Source organism: Corella eumyota, chromosome 7, assembly GCF_963082875.1.
Source record: "Corella eumyota chromosome 7, kaCorEumy4.1, whole genome shotgun sequence".
NCBI lineage: Eukaryota > Metazoa > Chordata > Ascidiacea > Phlebobranchia > Corellidae > Corella > Corella eumyota.
Genome location: NC_137496.1, coordinates 1,121,308 through 1,139,748, shown reverse-complemented (window position 1 = coordinate 1,139,748; position 18,441 = coordinate 1,121,308). Strand labels below are relative to the sequence as shown.

Genomic DNA, 18,441 nt, shown 5'->3' with positions numbered 1-18,441 from the left:
AAGCCACGGAAAATGACGTTAACAGATCTGATTACTTCCTTTAAATATTCCACCTATGAAATCGATATTTTATTGCTTCTCGGTAATGTTAAAATCACTAAATAGTTTTGTGGAAAATTAAGCATATGTACAAAGGTCGTAAACTCTGTATAAGTAAACCTAGAATATCATATCAACAAAATCCATTTACGATAAAGACATGTTAGGTGTTTGGCAAAAATTTAAATTTTGATTAAAAAAACTTAATTTTTAGAGTTTGTATTTATAAGCCTCTGTTAATAACTTCTTAAATGGATTATGTCTATATAAACAATGTTATATTTGGCATGTACAAGTATGTTTTTATCAATAGCAATCCTGTCGTTGTCTTTTCATAAAAAATATGACTTTTAAACAGAAGATGACCTTGAATAAGTGTGTTGACAGCTTTAACAGAAATGCCTTCCAATATGATTGAATATTACATGTTTGACCGATCATATGTACACAAAACAGCAAAAACTTGATCTTTTGTTGCTGTCAGTCACTTCTAATAAGAGCATATCCATCATTACGTTTACGGGAAGACTTTGGCGTTGTTGTGAGCTCAATTTTATGAACAATTAATATTGTAAGAAGTTGTATTTGTGAAAAGAAACGAGCCTCTTTATATAAATAAACAAAACCCGCTTGTTTAACTTCTGATGTTTATTTTGGATTGTAAATTTAAAAACATTATTTCAAACCAAACGAACTCCCAGAAATAAAATATTTGCATTTTATATCAGTTTGGACGCCTTGGAAAAAAATAAAAATGTTCTAAAAAATACGACAATATATTGTGAAGTTATAACTTTGTGTGTTAATCTTTTAACAAAATTTTATTTATAACACTTCTATTATAGATTTTTCCTTATGTCGCAGATTGAGCCAATTTTGACCTTTGATTGTTTAGGTGGCATTTTAGTCAATCAAATATGGAGAAATTCATGAATAAGACTCGGGGTAAATGATCGTTATTACCCACCTGCCGTTTTAACAGCCATGTTTTACTTAATCCAAATAAAGACTCAAACCAATAGAATTAAAACCAATTAATCATGGTAACACTAACCAAACACAGCTACTTTAGTAAGCCTACTGTTCACAACCGTATAATTGATGTTGTACTTCGTGTTAGGACACCTTCAAGCAATAGATCAACCCTTTACAATAACTAAAAGTCTATATACATTCCTAAATCATGTGTGCCTTGGTTGGTTCTATTCTATGTGCGATTACTAGAATGAAGGCTAGCTACGGGGTAAAATAAATAGTAGGTACGCGGCCATTACCGTTTGACACCTTTCTGGTTGTTTGCATGAAGTGGGGAGGTACTGAACAGCTTGCACGTAACAAATCGATCTCTCAAACTCCCCGTTGGAAAGCGGGATTAGTCGTCCCGCAGAACACACGTTTTTATGTTTGGAGTAGGATTTGAACATAGCTTGGATAGGCTGGGAACAGATGACCTGAACCGCTTGGCTACAAACCTAACAGATTACCTTAAAAATATGAGTCATGGTTATAACGTGTTACAAATATTTGTAACCAGAATTTAAAAACAAAGTGTAAAAAATTTTCGTTTTAAAATACTGAAAGTTAACCCAATTTTTTTTAATACATTCACACAAAAAAAACACAAAAAAACTTTTTGAAAACGATTTTCATTCTAAATATAACTTTATGGTGACTGACGGTTAACTAACACAAACAACAACCACTATGAAGAAACACATTTAGTAAACGACTTGGATCGGTAACTCTAAACCCTTGCGACAAGTTGTTTCTCGAGTGTTTGGTTAACCCACGGTCGCATAACTTGTTCTTAACACAGCGCAACCGAAGACCAAGCTGTCTGTAATTGCTAAATACGTGGCCACCCCGCCGTGGCTATCAAGTCCGATCGCAGAACAAAAGAAAACGCTCAGAACAAGGGGTTAAATATCGATGGGAAAACTAAGATTAAGTCTCAAACATTAAGGTCCCAAGATTCGATTTAGCATTGTCCGCCGCTATATTGGGTCCGTCTTTTTAAAAGCGACAACATATTAACGTGTCGTCTTCAAATGGCTGGCAAGTATAGCTGTGTGGGAAATCCGGCTAAGTTGCATTCCAGTACAAGCTCGAAACCAGATCGCAGTCTTGTTAGGCAACACATTGCAGTCTTCAGGGTTCAATGCATGTGAGAATAAGCACTTGCTACCGTGTTACCGGTGCTCTGAATGTTCACTAGGACTTCGTTGTTTATAGTACCCAGCTTCTAATTGTTGTGTTTCTGTGCATTGTTGTTACGAGTTATCTTATGTCGCATCAGCCAGGAGTCGTCTGCGTTGCTAATTACCTAAGTTTCAGTGTAGCTGTCAATCATTCTATTAAGTAAAAAAGTAACGAATTAGTTTGTGTGCGTTAATTACTAAACAATAATTTTTTGAAGTATTTTAAAGTATTTTATTTTAGGCATATAACAATTAATTTAATGAAGTATAAAAATCAAAATTGGTTAAACCTTTTTTATATTTAAAACATAGTAAATTTTAAACACTATTTTTTCTAAATATTTTAAAGTATTTTTGATAAATATTAGTGATGTCAATAAAAAGAATATGAAACAACAAATATAGCATCATTACTCAAAACAGAAAACACAATACGGTTAAGGTTATCCTATACCGCTTCTCGCTAAAATCACAGCTCACCACAAGAAACAGATTAGGGTTGTATGATTCTGTAGCTGTACCACGCTTATGCCAAAACAGCACGCATGGCAGGGGCCTTAGTTTCAGCTCCCATGACGCGAAACTACAAAGCGCATTCATTAGTAATTTGAACTTAAAAGCCAAATGCGAGGTTTTGTTGAATTGTTGGCGAACATGGAGTAACGCTAATGACCGAGTGTGTTCGATATTATTACAGATGCAAATGTGTATAAAGGTTAATGAATACATTTGTCTCTTAACGTATAAAACCTTCCAACAAAATTTGTAAAAAATTTTTGTGGATATTTTCATCAAACCTTTATCACAAATTTATGATTTAAAACAATTGTATTAAACATTTTAATATGCTTTGATACAATTTGTGGTTTATAAAAAGGTTTAATACAATATCGTACGTCACGTGTACATTTGCGAAAACATACATTTTATAATTATACTTTAAAGACGTGATATACACCTTGCATAAAAGATTAAATCTTCAAAGGTGGGTAAAAGTGCAATAGGAATTTACCGTAGCTGACTATCGCAAAGGTTCAACTACAAAGGGGCAAAGGTTGAAACATTAGCCACAAATGGACCATATAGTAAAGTTTACGTCAAAAAAACAAAAAAATATTTTTTTCTAATATTTCATTAAATATTTTTCTCTAAAATCAATTGTAAAATATTAGCTTATTTTGTTAAAATTATATTAAGGGTCAAGACCCTAAAGCTTTAAGTATACACTGGCATATGCCTAACTAAATTGAAAACACGTTAAGTCTTTTATTTTCGTTTAGGAAGCGCCTGTAGAGCCGCATTTTATTGAGACATAAGCCATTATACAACGCTTACAATTAAGCTTAAGTTATATCGCTTCCTTGTTTTATGGACTCCTAAGAAAGAACATTTTGCTGAAACGTTTAGCTTACAGTTTGTTCTAGTAGCATATGTCGCGTAGGCTTAATACGCGACCTTTCACATGAGGGGTCACGTGGATCTAACCTTAGCGTAATTAACTTAAACGTCGAGTAATGTGTTATGATCGAAATTTTTGCCACATAGTGTCATATGCGAGCCTTAAAAAATACATAAATTTTTATAATGTATATTGCATAATAAAAGCCGCTTTTAAAAAAATTACATAAAAAAAATATTGAGATATTTCTCAAAATGGTAAAAACTTACGGTCTTTAATTTTATTTTCGTATGGTCAATTTACTTATTTTGTAAAAGATGTAAACTAACCGTGTTTTACTGAGTCATACATTTGTTTAATTTTGCGTCAATCGTCGCTTATTTTATGTTGTCTACCCTTAAATAACCACCACCTTTATTGAGTAAATAACATGGGATTTTAAGGGTAGGTGACGAGTTCTTATTCTGGTTATGTTGGAACAATTACGTGTGGTTATCAAAGTGAGAAAAGAAACATAAAAAAACACAAGTCAATTTTTTTAGGAACAACAACATAAAAATTTAATATAAAATGATTTTTGTATAAAGCAGTGACCAAAAACCGTTCTTATCTGGGAATTTTTTTTAAATAGAACTCATCTGTTATCTGGTTAACTATCTTCAAGTAGAACACGAAGTTTAAATAGATTTACACATAAAAACAAAATTTTGCTAAAATTTTGTTACTAAAACCCACTTCCTAATAAAGTAAAAAACAGTTCAAAGTATATATGATCACTATTTTAATATTATTTCCCCAAAAGTTGCTAGAAAGCACTCGGAAGTAAAAAATTGGCTTATTCAGTGATTTAAATAGATGACTTTCAGACGTTTTTTCCTACAATTGGCCCTCTGCATTTAGGGTATTATAATGTCTGGGTCGTACGGAAATCTAATCAAGAAATTAATAAAATTATAGGAAACCGTGACTTGAAAAATAAACCATTGTAACAATGTAAAATAAATTATAATATTAAGTTATATTTAAGTTGAAGTTACAGCAGTTTGTTTTAACATTGAATATATAAAATTACTCTTAAAAAATTCACATTTTAAACATTTAATTAAAACAAACCTTTAATTTAATTAACTATTTAACTTTGGCTACTTAACAATACAAGTCAAAAGTGCTTAAATTATGATTTAGGCAAAAAGCGCCTCAAAAACCACGCGTTTTCAAAACATTTTTTCCCCAAGAGCAAAAAAGCGCACAAAAAGTGCCTGAGCACACGCGGTTTAGCATAGCCTTAACTTAAGCTAGCAATACAATCAATTCTTAAGTCAATTTTTTAAACTATTCTATAGTTTAATGATGTATTTAAAATACTCTAATACCAACTAAATTATATATACCGTTTAAATTTATAATGCATCTAAATCTAAACTACAAAAGCTTATCAACGTATATTTGCTAAATAACATCTATTTATCTTTAACAAAATCTGCAAAGAATTATCTAATACCCAAAAATATTTTTACAAACAAGATTTCTCAAGTAAAACATTACACAATGACATGACGAAACAAAGGGACAACTATGCGCACCTAATGACGTAAACAACAACAATAAAACAACAAAAACATAACAACAACAAATCAAATCTTAACTCTCTTTAACAAACACCAACTAAACAACATAACGAAGAACTAACTATATTAAAACAAACGCAAAGGACAGTTTTAGACCTATATGTACAATGTGGGAAATCGGAGCAAGTAAGACTTTCGTATCACGAACATCCACTATATAGGGAGTCTAGATGGCCCCCCACAACAGCGGGAGGCCTTCCGTTCTCTAACTGCTGTTTCCAGATTTAAATTTTTTGGAGGACCGATTTATAAAAAACACTACCGTTTGTGGTCCTCCAACAATTATATACCATTTAATATTAATCTCATTAGAAATTGATGACCTTTAATTTTTAAAAATAGAAAAATCAAAAACAACAACATTTAAAAATAAAAGTTAGAGTTGAAAGTTCCAATTACTACAAAAAGAAAAGTAAAAAAACTCCCAACCGCGGGGGAAAATAATCAATTTTTGTTTTTACAACAGATCTAACGTCTTTAACATTTCAAATTGTGAACTTTGATATGATATTCAATTTGTGAACAATTATCACTCGACATAGTTTTCCCTTACGTGTGCGGGCTTGCGTTTGTTGTCAGCTATATTGTTGTGTTAGCTCTCAAATTCAGTTGCCTCCACAGCCCTTGTGGTTATTATTAAAATATCACAAATTGTTATAACATACCTGCTCGCATAACGTAAGAGTGCTGCTAATTATCGTCTTGATGAGCTTGATAGCTCTTCACCAAGCGGCGGGGGGTGTTTTATGAATGTCAGGACTCGACAAGCAACAAAAACACAATTCTTTAGAGCAGTTGAAAATTATTAAGCGAGACACTTTAAGTGTTAGGGTTGGTTGAGATCATAGAAATATGCAAGTTATTACTCTTTTATCAAGATGTACAGTTCAAGATTTTCTGTCGAAATCAATGATCTTAAAAGCACAAAATAAAACCACTTAAAGCATCGGTATATGACAACAAACTGTTTTACCATTAAAGAATTATTTTTATTAATTTTGTGGGGCAAGAAATTTAAAGTTTGGCAGATGTTTGATGTCACCCGCTCTTCTGATCTGATGTTAGGTTAGTTCGTGAGAAGCTGCACCCCAAACTTATCAAGAAAATAACATAAAAATACACTTACATTGCACATGGTTGTATAAACACACCCCGCCTTAATAAAACGCGATAAAAATAACAAACAAACAAGATAATAATGTACATAACAACACATGACCAAGTTGGAAAAAACCTTCGCAAAAGTGGCGACCGGTGTCACATTAAGGCATCGACAAGGTTTATTACGTCACAGAACACGTGTTATCAAGTCACTATCGAGACGCGACGGCATGTTTCGAGATATGTAAAACGCGTATTCTTATGTTCCGGGAGCTTGTTTACGAGTTCCCAGCGTGGGAAATACAAATATTAACGCAAGTCGTGGTCGAATTACAACCCTTTAACTTCGGTTTTATTAAGGCCGACAAGAAAAATGTTTTTAAAATTATTTAGTTGAAATTTTAAAAACCGATGCAAAAGGACGCGACTTTTAACACATTAACCTTCAGAGAATGTATTAACATAGACAGTATTTCATGTGTGTTTTAAAAAGAAGGCAACTTCATTACTTTTTAAATTTAAAAACCAATAAAAAATACCCAAAAAACACCATTTAAATGCAATGCAATCTTTTCACAAGATTCATGTAAATTAACCACAATTTTAAACTTAAATTTTTTTTAAATAACTTTTGGTCACGTGACTTAACAGTTTAAAAATCCCTATTTGAATAAAACTAACTTTAATATCCCCCAAAGATTGCGTAAAATACCAAACTTATAGCCAAATATAGCTCGGGACCTTGCTTTAATTACCATATTCTTTCTAGGTTTTCGATCGATTAAAATATTTCCTGTAAACTGATACGAGCTAAACAAAAATTCAACATCGTCCTTATTATGAGTTTACTTCTATTATGATAAGTTAATTTTAGATACAAAAATAAGCGCGTACCAGAAGTGTTTAATTTCAAGTCCGGTTGAGTTTTTTAATCTTTTGTGCCGCAATTTTAAAAATTACTAAAACAATTTTAGTTAAAATGTAACAAATTTTTAAATATACTTTTTAACAAAAAAATTGTTTTTTAATCAACTTATTTTTTCGTATTATATTTTATTACGTTTTTTAACCAGTAAAATAAAAAAATTAAACTATCAAAGATGTCTAGACCTTCGTGTTAATACAAAGAAAAGAAATATTTACCAAAATTTGATTACTTTTGCCATAATTTGTCAATCAGAGTTCAAACTCTTGTTTAAATTACTTAAGATTTCCTTAATTACATTTCAATATTGTTGAAATAAAGGAAACAGTACAACCGCATAATTAATTACAAATTTCGCTTCAAATGTTTAATTAAAAAGTGTACTAATTTTGACTAAACTTTTTCCTGTATAAGTATTTCAAATTTTGTGTTTTTGATTTTATTTCATCGACTTCTATTTAGTCGTATTCATACTAACACGCGCAGTACAATATCCGCAAAAACTACAAGAAGCGGAAACAAAACAAGGAAGCGAAAATAATAACAACTCTGCACCAGAAATGAATTTTAGAAACTTTGAACGATTCTACGAAAGATTACAACAAATATTCGGCGACGATTATTTAACAATAAAAAAAAATTAACAAATCTTAACAAAGAACTTCTATAGTAAAACAAATTCAAGAAAAAAGATTTAAAGTTTCCCAAAAATTAAAACTAAAACACACGAACAGAAATATAGGAAATTGCAAAAACATTCCGTTTGTTAACATACCAAGTAGAAAATATTTAAATTAACATTGCGAACAGTTCTTTAAAGACAAAAAAAGCAAGTAACAGTGTAATAGTGTAACGCCTTCTCTATTTATTCTTTGTAAAAACATAAAAAAAAACTAACAACGTTTTTAAATTTCAAAAAAGATAAAGTGAGCCTAGGAAAAAATTTCAGTATTTTGAAAACATAGATAACCGACCTAACTTCCTACATTTTTAATTAAACAATTTGTTTACATTTTTTACTTTCGGTTTATGTTTTATTATTGCTTAACATTCGGGTAGTATCAAACACTTGTTTGAAAACAAAATAAAATGTCAAGTTTATTAAAATAGTAAACCAGGTGAAGCGAAAATTACATTTTTATTAAATGTTATTCTTTAGAAAGTCAGATTTGTTGAAGTTACGGTTACTGAATATTTGGTTTAAATTTTAATCACTCGACATCTGAATATTTCGGTTTCAATTGAAATGGAAATGTTTTACATTTTGTTTTTAAATTAACGTTAATGAAACTTTCGTTTATGTCAAATTAAAAAATGTTGTAGGGCGTATAGGTTTTTGATGAAAATAAAACAAAATTTTATAGATTAACGCTCCGTTTGATTTGGTTAGAAATACTTTGAACTAAGTTATGACCCAAAATGTGCCGTTTAATATAGCCTATTTTTAGTTATAAAAGACCGCCCAAAATTTTCCATAATTAAAATGTTCAACATTACCAAACTACCAATGTAAAGAACCAAAGTAATTGCCAAAGTAAGTTAAATCCATTATAAAAATTAAAAGCATTTAGTTGTGCTGAAAAAATGCGAATTTCGAGCATTAAATTCATCTGCCAATCATGACGTCACTTTCAAGTATCCAACAACAAAAAAACCTTGTAGTTTAGTTGGCAACGATCGAACATATTCTTTGTTTATGTTCTACGTCATCGAACGGACGCTGCGCGTTGTCATGGTGATCAAGTTTATTGTCATCAATATTCGATTTCGAAAGATTCATAGCTAAAAGAAGAATACAACAAGTAAGTCAGTGTACATCTATATGTCTTATGAAGCTTAATGGACATTCTACATAGACACAAGTTGTATACTTGCGAAGTAAATAAAACTGCAGTTTAAGGGTAAGTTATCTTAGGCAATTGTCACTTACAAATTGCAACCATATTACGACAATAAAAATACTGATCGTAGGGCGGGTTAATATAATTTATGTCGTAAATTTAAAATATTTAAATGGAAAAGTATTAGTAAAACTTAATAACATAGAATAAACCTTGGTTAAGATTTGGGAAATTTTAAACTACGACTTTGTTGATATGTAAATTACCGCTGTATCCTGAACGAGGTTTTCGACTTTTTCTCAGAATGCAAATTCAATTTAAAGCGAGGTTAACGTGGGAATGAGTACGACAACATTCCTCGTAAGAATCATGTTATTTTTCCAGCCATGTTTGGTGTTTGGTCATGTAACCCCACAACAATTTTGAACAGTGGGGTCAAAATAATGTAACGGTATCACGAATTGACTTTTACGTTTTTGGAAAAATATTTTTTGTGATTTTATTTCAAAAAGTTTGCTTTGTAAGATCATAACAACAGTGTTACTTTACAATTAGATTTTTAAGAAAAACAACTGTGTTGAAAAAATTGTCTTATTTATTAAATTTTGTCCCATATGAGCATAATAACATTAATGCATTTGTATTCCTACGACAATGTTTTTATTGTAATTCAAACACTGCTTTATAAATTAAACCATTATGCATTGCAAGAGTGAAAAATCGTATTTATTTAAAGCATGGTTTAATGTTATACTGATTTTTTGAGCCCCTGCGTTTGCATATAAACGTTTGCAACGATTTGGTAACCTATTACAAACAATTAGCCTCAAGCGCCCTAACATCAGCTACAACGAAAACAAACAAAAAACAAAATTGAATGAGGGCATACGCCCACTTCGTTTTCGATTCGATTTTCAAACCGGCGCTTTCCTGAGTTCGTTAAACAAAAGGCGATAAAGGGAAAAAAATGCTGGAAAGCACCAATTATTCTCTACGCACATGCAACTGATCTAATCGAACGGGAAATTATTACTTAGGGTGGATGCCGCCTACGATCAAACGGAAAATTCACACCGCCAACAAATGTGTTAAAATCGGATCTTATTTCTGACAATATTCTTATCATTAAACCTTAAAGCCCCAACAATACCATTCTTTCTATCAGTCTTATAGTTTAGTAATAGTAACGTTACAAATACAAAGTAGAAAAACTTACGAATGTTGCAATTCGTATCCTCCGAGTCCGTAGAATGCGTCACCTCGTTTTCATCAATATTCAACTCCCCATCTTTATCTTCTTTAACCTCATCTACTCTTCCTTCATCCGGAGAATGACACAAAAGGGAGCGACCTGGAATCGAACTTCTGACACCACGGTTGGCAAGTAGTTGTCGGTTGTATTCTTCAAGGCAAACCCACGCCATGGCCATGCGATGTTGATGCTTGGTAGGAGATGTGAGCATTCTATAAGGACTTAAATCAGCATTAGGTGGAAAGAAATGACGGTTTGGTGGTGGAACGTTGCGCACACGTTGAAATGGAGAATCCCGTGTTTCTTGGTGGAATGGTGAAGTAAAACTAGCCTGTCTCTCACGATACATTGGATTTGATTTATTTGGTTCTGGGAAACCATCATAAGAGTTGCGCTTGGAAGAACTTTTTGGTGTGTCACTTGATGAAGTAATATCTATTGGCGACCAGATGGTTTGTTTCTTGGTCGATTTCTCTTCAAGTTTGACATCGATTTTGTGATCAACTTTTTTTTCAAGTGATTCCGTTTCTGACTTTGACCTTTTCGTAGAGAATTCTTTCGGCATTGCTTGGTTAGATGAAGTTTGTTTGTGAGGAGGTAGGCAGACAAATGCGGAAAGCGGAGACGGGGATCGATCGTATGAACATGCAGAAGTAGAAGGCGATGTAACACTGTCACGTCGCCTATTACGATCCAAATCTATCGTTGGTGTAAGAGGGTAACTAGCCGCACCGCTCATCTGAGAATACATCTGAAGTTGTTGATGGTATTTTTCAACCATAGCATTGCGAGGAGTCATTGGAAAATGACGCAACATCTGCTGTTGTTTCTCCTTGAGAGCATCTTCGGAGACATTGTTGTTTGCATCCTTTGATGAGGAAGCTGCAGCAAGATGTTTGATCTCATTATGTTCATTGTCATCACCTCTTTTGTTTGCGTTTACGTAATAATTATGCAGTGCTCCTGATGGAGAATTTAAATCTACAAAAAAATTAAAAAAATTGAATTAATTATAAAAACACTAAAAAATAAAGTTTAGATTTAAATTTGTTGGTGAGCATATAAAAATTGTTAAACAAAACCTAATAGGACTTACTTGCAACAAAGACCCGAAATACTTGCAACAAAGAAAAAAATTTTAAACTAAACTCTTGGCCGTGAAATTATGTATTAAAGAGTTGTGATGCATCTTTTTTATTGTTAACAAACAATTTTTAGTTTCTATAGAGACTTGTGCAAGCCAGACTTTGTATATAAGAACATGGTGTCAAATTTTAAAACTTTTCGCAAAGTGGATGTCGTTGTAGAATCGGTGACACTTTGACTGGCATTGATTAACGTGGGAGAATTAAAACCTTTGCTTAAAGCAACAAGCAATCTGTTTTACCGATGTTATTGAGTTTCTATATGTTTGGAATTAATAAACCTAACTCTAACTTTTTGGAAATTAAAGTAACACAAACCAATATTAATAATTCGCCTTATAAATTGAGGCCGTATGCTTGAAAATATTAAGATAATCTTGTGCTCAGATAAATATGTTTAACAATAAAAATGATCTCAGATTACTGCATTTAATATGACACCTTTTAAACTGATATACATATGTTATTTTTGAAAAATATTAAAGAAAATGTTGGTTTTATTTAGGGTCGTTAATTGAAAAGCAAATTCTTCAAACAAGCAACAGCATTTTTTTAGTTATATGTAAAATACCTAATATTGCTTCAGATTGCGATTTTTGGTCTTTATTTGAGACAAGTATTGTTAAAAGAATGCAATACAAACGGATCATAATAAACATTACATTCATTCCCACCCTAATCAACGTAAGAACCGTCACGCAAATTTCAAAGCCATCCGCACGAAGTATTGCTCATTTACAAGCATGCAATTGCTTTGTAATCGACGGTTTCGCAGATTGACGTAAACACAAGGCATTACCAACTAGCCAACCTAAATACAGAGGTCATACGCTAGACCCTTGACACGACAAATCGCTTGGCAGATTGCCTAAAATACCGCAATTCACAACTTATGTCACGCAATGTCGCAAGATTTTCAGACGGGGTGAACCGCATATTATAAGTATAGCAAAATCAGACAGAAATTTCAATGCAACAGGTGTAAACAGTCGTATTATTAAATTGCAATTCCGGTGGCTCTAGACCATTTTACAAAAATTAAATTTAGCAATATCTATAATCATAAAAAAAAAAATTTTAAGTGTCTTTATGCAAATTTAATTCAGAAATTTTAAAGTTTCTTTTTATTTCAAGGCAAAAGTTAAAATGGCCGACGCCGTTAATTAAAATCTCAAGTTTTCACCTTTTGATTTGCCTTCTTCCTCTGCTCTCTCTTCGTCGTCGCTTTCTTCTTTGGATGGGTTGCGTGGCAACCAAGTCATCCGATTCTCTTTTTTCAGACGACGTCTAGCATTTGCAAACCATGTGGAAACCTATAAAAAAAACAAAAATTAATCAAAATATTAAAAACTTTATCCGAATTTTGTTAGATCTTAATACTCATTTCATACTACCTCAGTACTTTAATGTCTTAAAAGGTGATTAATATTAAAAAAAAAGTTTTTACCTGAGTAAGAGTCATCTTCGATATAATTGCCAGCATTATTTTTTCCGCCTTCGTCGGGTATGGATTCTTCCTATGTTCGTTTAACCACGACTTTAAAGTTGCTGTTGTTTCTCTCGTTGCGTTTCGACGAGGTCCCCTGTCACCAAACCCCATTTGACCATATCTAAAACAAAAAATATAACCCTAAAATTAATTAAAATTAAAAAGTTAAATAGCTTAAAGATTTTAAAAATATAAGTCAATGTGTCTAAAGGTTAAATTAAAGTTAGACAAATTAAAATTGAAGATTATTGTAAGTTTAAAGCTGTAGTGAAAATATTTTGTTTTGTAGAAGTAACTTTACATGTAACCCGTTTTAAAATTACAAAGCTATATTTGATCAATTTTATTACAAAAAGTTATGTGAATACTAGTAAAAATATTAAAAAATTGCTAATACTTAAAAAGTTAAATTGTATTAATTTAGAAAAGTTAATTGATTGATTGCATCAAGTAAAAGAACACCGGTAAAGAGATATTCAGCCACGTCATTCTATCCAAGTAAAAGCCGGCCTCGTCATTTAACATTAGTAATGTTGTTGTAACCAATGCGACAGATATAGACTCGCTTGTACTCTAATAAGAGTAAACGAAAGGATAAAGAGGTGGGAAAAGTATGAAAGTTTCCTGACAAAGTAATTTCCATCCCACTACTTTCTATGTGTACAGTTTCAGTCTGTGTGGGGGATCGGTTAACAGAAATGTTAACCAGGTTGTTATTTTTAAAAACTTAAAGTTGAATTTGCACAACTTTTATTTTTATTATTATTTCTTCAGTCAAACATTTTTAAATCTTATGTTACATACTATAACAAAAAAAAAAAAATTTTTAGTATTTTTTTCGTTTCCTTGGATTGCCTGTTAATTAAATGCGGTATTTATGAAAAATTTACATAGAAAAATGCTTAAAATTTGGCTTAAAATAATTTATTAAACATCCTTATGCATGTTACAGTCTAACATTTTTATATCTCATGTAACATTTATTATCAAAAATGTTATTTTTTAGTATTTTTTTAATATACCAATTTTTGTTTCCTTGAAATGCTTGTTAATTAAAAGTGTTACTTAAGAAAAAACTTGCATAAAAATGCTCAAAATTTGCCTTAAAGTAGGTTATAGTTCACGTTTATATCTTATGTAATATTATAAAAAGAAAAAAATATTTTTTAGTATTTTTTTTATTGACCAAATTTTGTTTCCTTAAAATGCTTGTTTTTTAAAAGTGTCACTTAAGAAAAAAATTTACATAAAAATGCTATAAATTAGCTTTTAAATAAGTTGTTATTATATGTTTATGCATATAACTTTGCAACGTGACAACACGTTCATCCAAAACAATCAACATTAAGAATAGAGCAACACTAATTAATTTCCTGTAAAACTCAAATACATGATGTTATAATCTACTTTTAAGAACAGTCACTTCCAATGGTGTGATATAACGCCTATTTCCCATCAACATTAAACTGTCGAAGTTAGGTTGAATCGTGAATTTAGTTGTCTGAACCAACTTTTTAGATCGTTAAAAGTGAGCTTTCATTACCTATCCACGTTTTTTCTTGTTATAATCGTGTTTTACTATCATGCTCTTGTACAAATACATGAGCAAAATAATTAAAATGTTACATTTTCTTTCGTAATTATTTTAAATTTTAATTAACAAATTTAAACCTTAAGCATTATATATGTTAGCCTAATATTAAAAATAATTCAAATCCAAATTTTTCCCAAAAAATAATATAAAAATCAAGCAAAGCATAATAGATATTTATATGTGGCACATTCAGTTGTTTTTACAAACATAATGAATTTTTTAAAACAGTCCTAATCATTTTAAAGTAAACCTTAAGCAAGATTAAATAGAATATGTTTGGAACTCTGTGTAAAGAACTCAGAAAAAATATTTTAAAGTCTTGCAAAAAAACTTAAAAAATATAACTTGAAATAGAATTTTAGTATTTAAAAATTCGTTGAAATATTTTAAGGAATAGCTTACCCTCCATTGTAGAGTAAAGATGCTAGTGCGGCGTCTGGGTGATATAGATGCAGATTTGGAGTATACGGAGGTCTCCATGACGTCATCAATTCGCGATCAGGTTTATCAAGTCGGTTCTGGAATATAAAGTAACGCGATTGTTTAAATTTAAGTATAATCACGTCACAGTAACATAATGTATATTAAGGTAATAGCTTGACTTGTTTTAAATCATGTTTTTTTTTAAACGTTAATGTTTAATTGCTTAAAAGAATAATATTATTTTACACAACCAGTCCTACCACCTTCAGTTATTTTAAAACATGTCTAAAATAACTTAACAACTTATTTATAACATCCGCCTAATATACATTGTTTACATGCCGGGTTCGTTTAATATAAATTAAAAATGCTTAGTATGAGTAATTAGCCACTGCTATGTTTAATCTATTGAAATTTTTATTTAACTAAACACCAGATGAGTAAACGAAAGTTGTTTTTTGTGTGCTACATTTTAATGTAGGCGATTTGTTGATAGAAAAATATACATAACATTAAATGTAAACGCGTTAAAAAGAAAATAATTATTATTTTAGTTTTGTTTTACAAAGTTTTTTAAAAAAGGTTGGCGTATGTTAAAACGGTTATTTCCATTTGTTTTATACTTTTTAAATTTTAAAAATAATTACATTGTTTATTTGAAAACTATATGCCTACGTCCATTTTATATTATACATTGCAATTATTTGTTTTAATTTTGACTGGTTTCTTTTACATAAATTAATGTAATTAAATAATATGTTAAAAAAAACGTAATTTCAATATTATGTTTATTAACTTTATTAACAAATAAAATTTACAAGACACTTACTTCTAGCGGCATTTTCAGCATTGGGCGAACCCCCGGAAAATTTTGATAATTATTTTGCATTCCAGCATAAATTTTCTCAAAATCTGGAATGCGACCGGGAAAACCATGTCCGCCCGCGGGAAATTGAACGTTCTCGCTCGGCCGACGATCGGCAAAACGTGCCGGGCAACTTTCCGCTTCCATTATTTCTGTTAAACAATAAAAAATGCTCGATTGAGATTAGTGTTATGTTTAAAATTCTAAAATTTAAGCTTTCTTACCTTTTTAGTATCTATAATACCAAGTGTGTCTTTGGATTTTCTTATAATAATATTTTTTTCTTTAAATTACTTACAACATTTGCGTATTAAATATATCTGCAAAATAAAATAAAAACTCAAGAATTTGGCTAAAAAAAATTCAATTCCTATACAATACCTTCATCAAGTTATTGACTAATGTTTCACTTATGGCGCAACTATTAAGTTTTCAGCCTACTTGTCGCTCTAACGCGTCTGTTACTTTAACAGACACTCGCGTGCTGCACCAGGTATAATATATTGGAACCATAGGCACGTACATTAGTTCAAATTAGCGCGCACATCAAAACATATTAGCGCGACCTGCTGCTGTGTTTAATGTAAAACAATATGTTTCCGTTTGCTTTTAATTCTAAAACTAAATCGCGTTGGCGGAGTTATAATTACGACATTTAGTATTGCCCCATCATTCTTTCAACCGACAACATATGTATTAACTTATAGTAGCGACAAATAGACTCATTTTTCAATCGAGTTGTATGGAAATCTGTTTGTAATTTCCATTTTCAGTATATGGTGAAACAAACAAGAAACTTAATTTCAATATGTTATCCTTTCAGTCTGTTTATTTAGTTGTTTATTCTATTAACCGAGTAGTTTTTACAACTGTCAATAAACACCAAACATACATATTTACCAAGTTTGTATTTCTTAAAACATGTTAAATTTTAGCATAAGTAAAATTTATTTTTTATACATAGCTTAGCCTTATTTTTTTTGAAACTTGATATATGTATTTTTTATTTAGACAAACGCGCCTAAAATTGACATCAAAACCAATACGCGATTATGCAACTACAGCTTCCTACCTCTCTCAACACAGTAATAGCACACTGGTTGTAATTCGCTGTTAATTAATGAGCAATAACAGAAAACACTCGTTTCCGATATGTTAGAACATGTATCATGCAACATAGGAAGGCAAGCGCCACACCGCTCCCATTTCTACTCCGAGCGCGATTAATGTGCGAGAGAATATTCATCATTTTATTCGCATAGGCGAAATACAAGCGCCTCTACACCACACTTAAACAAGTGAATATATTAATCGCTTCGAACGGATGCGATTCGCATTAAAGTCTCTCATTGTTTAGTTCGACATGGTGCGATATTTGAAACAACTTTAGAGTCAGTCACGTGATTCCGCACAATATATTTGAGCTGTAAGAAGGAAGTAAATGCATAATGTAGATCGGTGAAATTACACTGTGTAACATAAATCACTTTATAATAGTTAAATTTCTAAAGCATTTTAAAAGCCTTGTAATATCATAACTTTTTGACCCAATCTACATATTAATACATGCGCTATCACTACCTTTACTTGAACTAAATATATACAATAGCGCTTAATGGACAAGTAATATATATTTATGTCCAATTTATAGACGTTTAAATAAATAAAACTACTTTATGTGATAAATTATCACTCGCAAATATTAGTTGAGAGTTGCAACCAGACTACCTAAAGTAGAATGTCAACTGTGGTAAGGGATATCGACTAATATTTTTAAAGAAACGCGCGCTGAACACATGTTAACACGAATTCACTTGTACTTTTCATGTAGGCGACTTAACATTGCCTACTAAACAAAACAAATTTTGTTCAATTTTTGCCCTTCGTTTCCTTTGTAAACGGAATTTAATCGTGAGTTTACATGTTGTTTTTGTGTATGTTACAAACCAAGTGACGTTTACGAAAATGTAAACACGAAATGCAATGAGCCAGGCTTGTTTTGCTGAGAAATTCGGTATCAAGAAATGTTGACAATTATTCAAGAAAACTAACACGAAAACCCTTCAAAAAATGACTTACAATAAAATCTCAAAAACCGAAATTTAAATATGTAATATTCCATTAAATTAAACGACTTTTATGTGTAAAATTTCCCTTTATAACCTTAGTGAGTATATATTGTTACAATACATAATTTAGATATCTGCAAGAGATGAGAAGATTTGATCAAGCGGGTGGCACATACTTCTGCCTTATAGGGTGGCCCACGTTAATTTACTCACGTTAATCTCAACCAAATCGCAGATAGAAATCTCAGGCAAAGTTCACATAAGATTATACCGTTCCAGGTTGTTACAAAAACAATTAGCCACATTAGTGAGACTAACCGAACGCGTAAACCGACAAACTCTTCAATTACAAGGGACAGCTATTGGTCTGGTGTCGCTAACCAACCAAGTCGTTAGTGTGTTTATAGTCGCTGAATGAAAAATGATTCAGGGTGCAATTATTTACACAAAATATCATGTTTTGCGGGTTTTAA

General features: G+C 31.3%; 1 protein-coding gene across 1 annotated transcript; it reads right to left on the bottom strand.

The window, feature by feature from the left end:
* Window positions 1-7,732: 7,732 nt before the first annotated feature.
* On the bottom strand, window positions 7,733-16,216 carry LOC145759589 (uncharacterized). Its single transcript, XM_082573438.1, has 7 exons — window positions 16,124-16,216; window positions 15,864-16,051; window positions 15,014-15,129; window positions 12,976-13,138; window positions 12,712-12,841; window positions 10,348-11,364; window positions 7,733-9,072 (listed from the first exon to the last, which is right to left on the bottom strand). The coding sequence occupies exons 2-7, from the start codon at window positions 16,044-16,046 to the stop codon at window positions 8,954-8,956; spliced, it is 1,728 nt and encodes a 575-aa protein (XP_082429564.1). The 5' UTR covers window positions 16,047-16,051; window positions 16,124-16,216; the 3' UTR covers window positions 7,733-8,953.
* Between the last annotated feature and the right edge of the window lie 2,225 nt (window positions 16,217-18,441).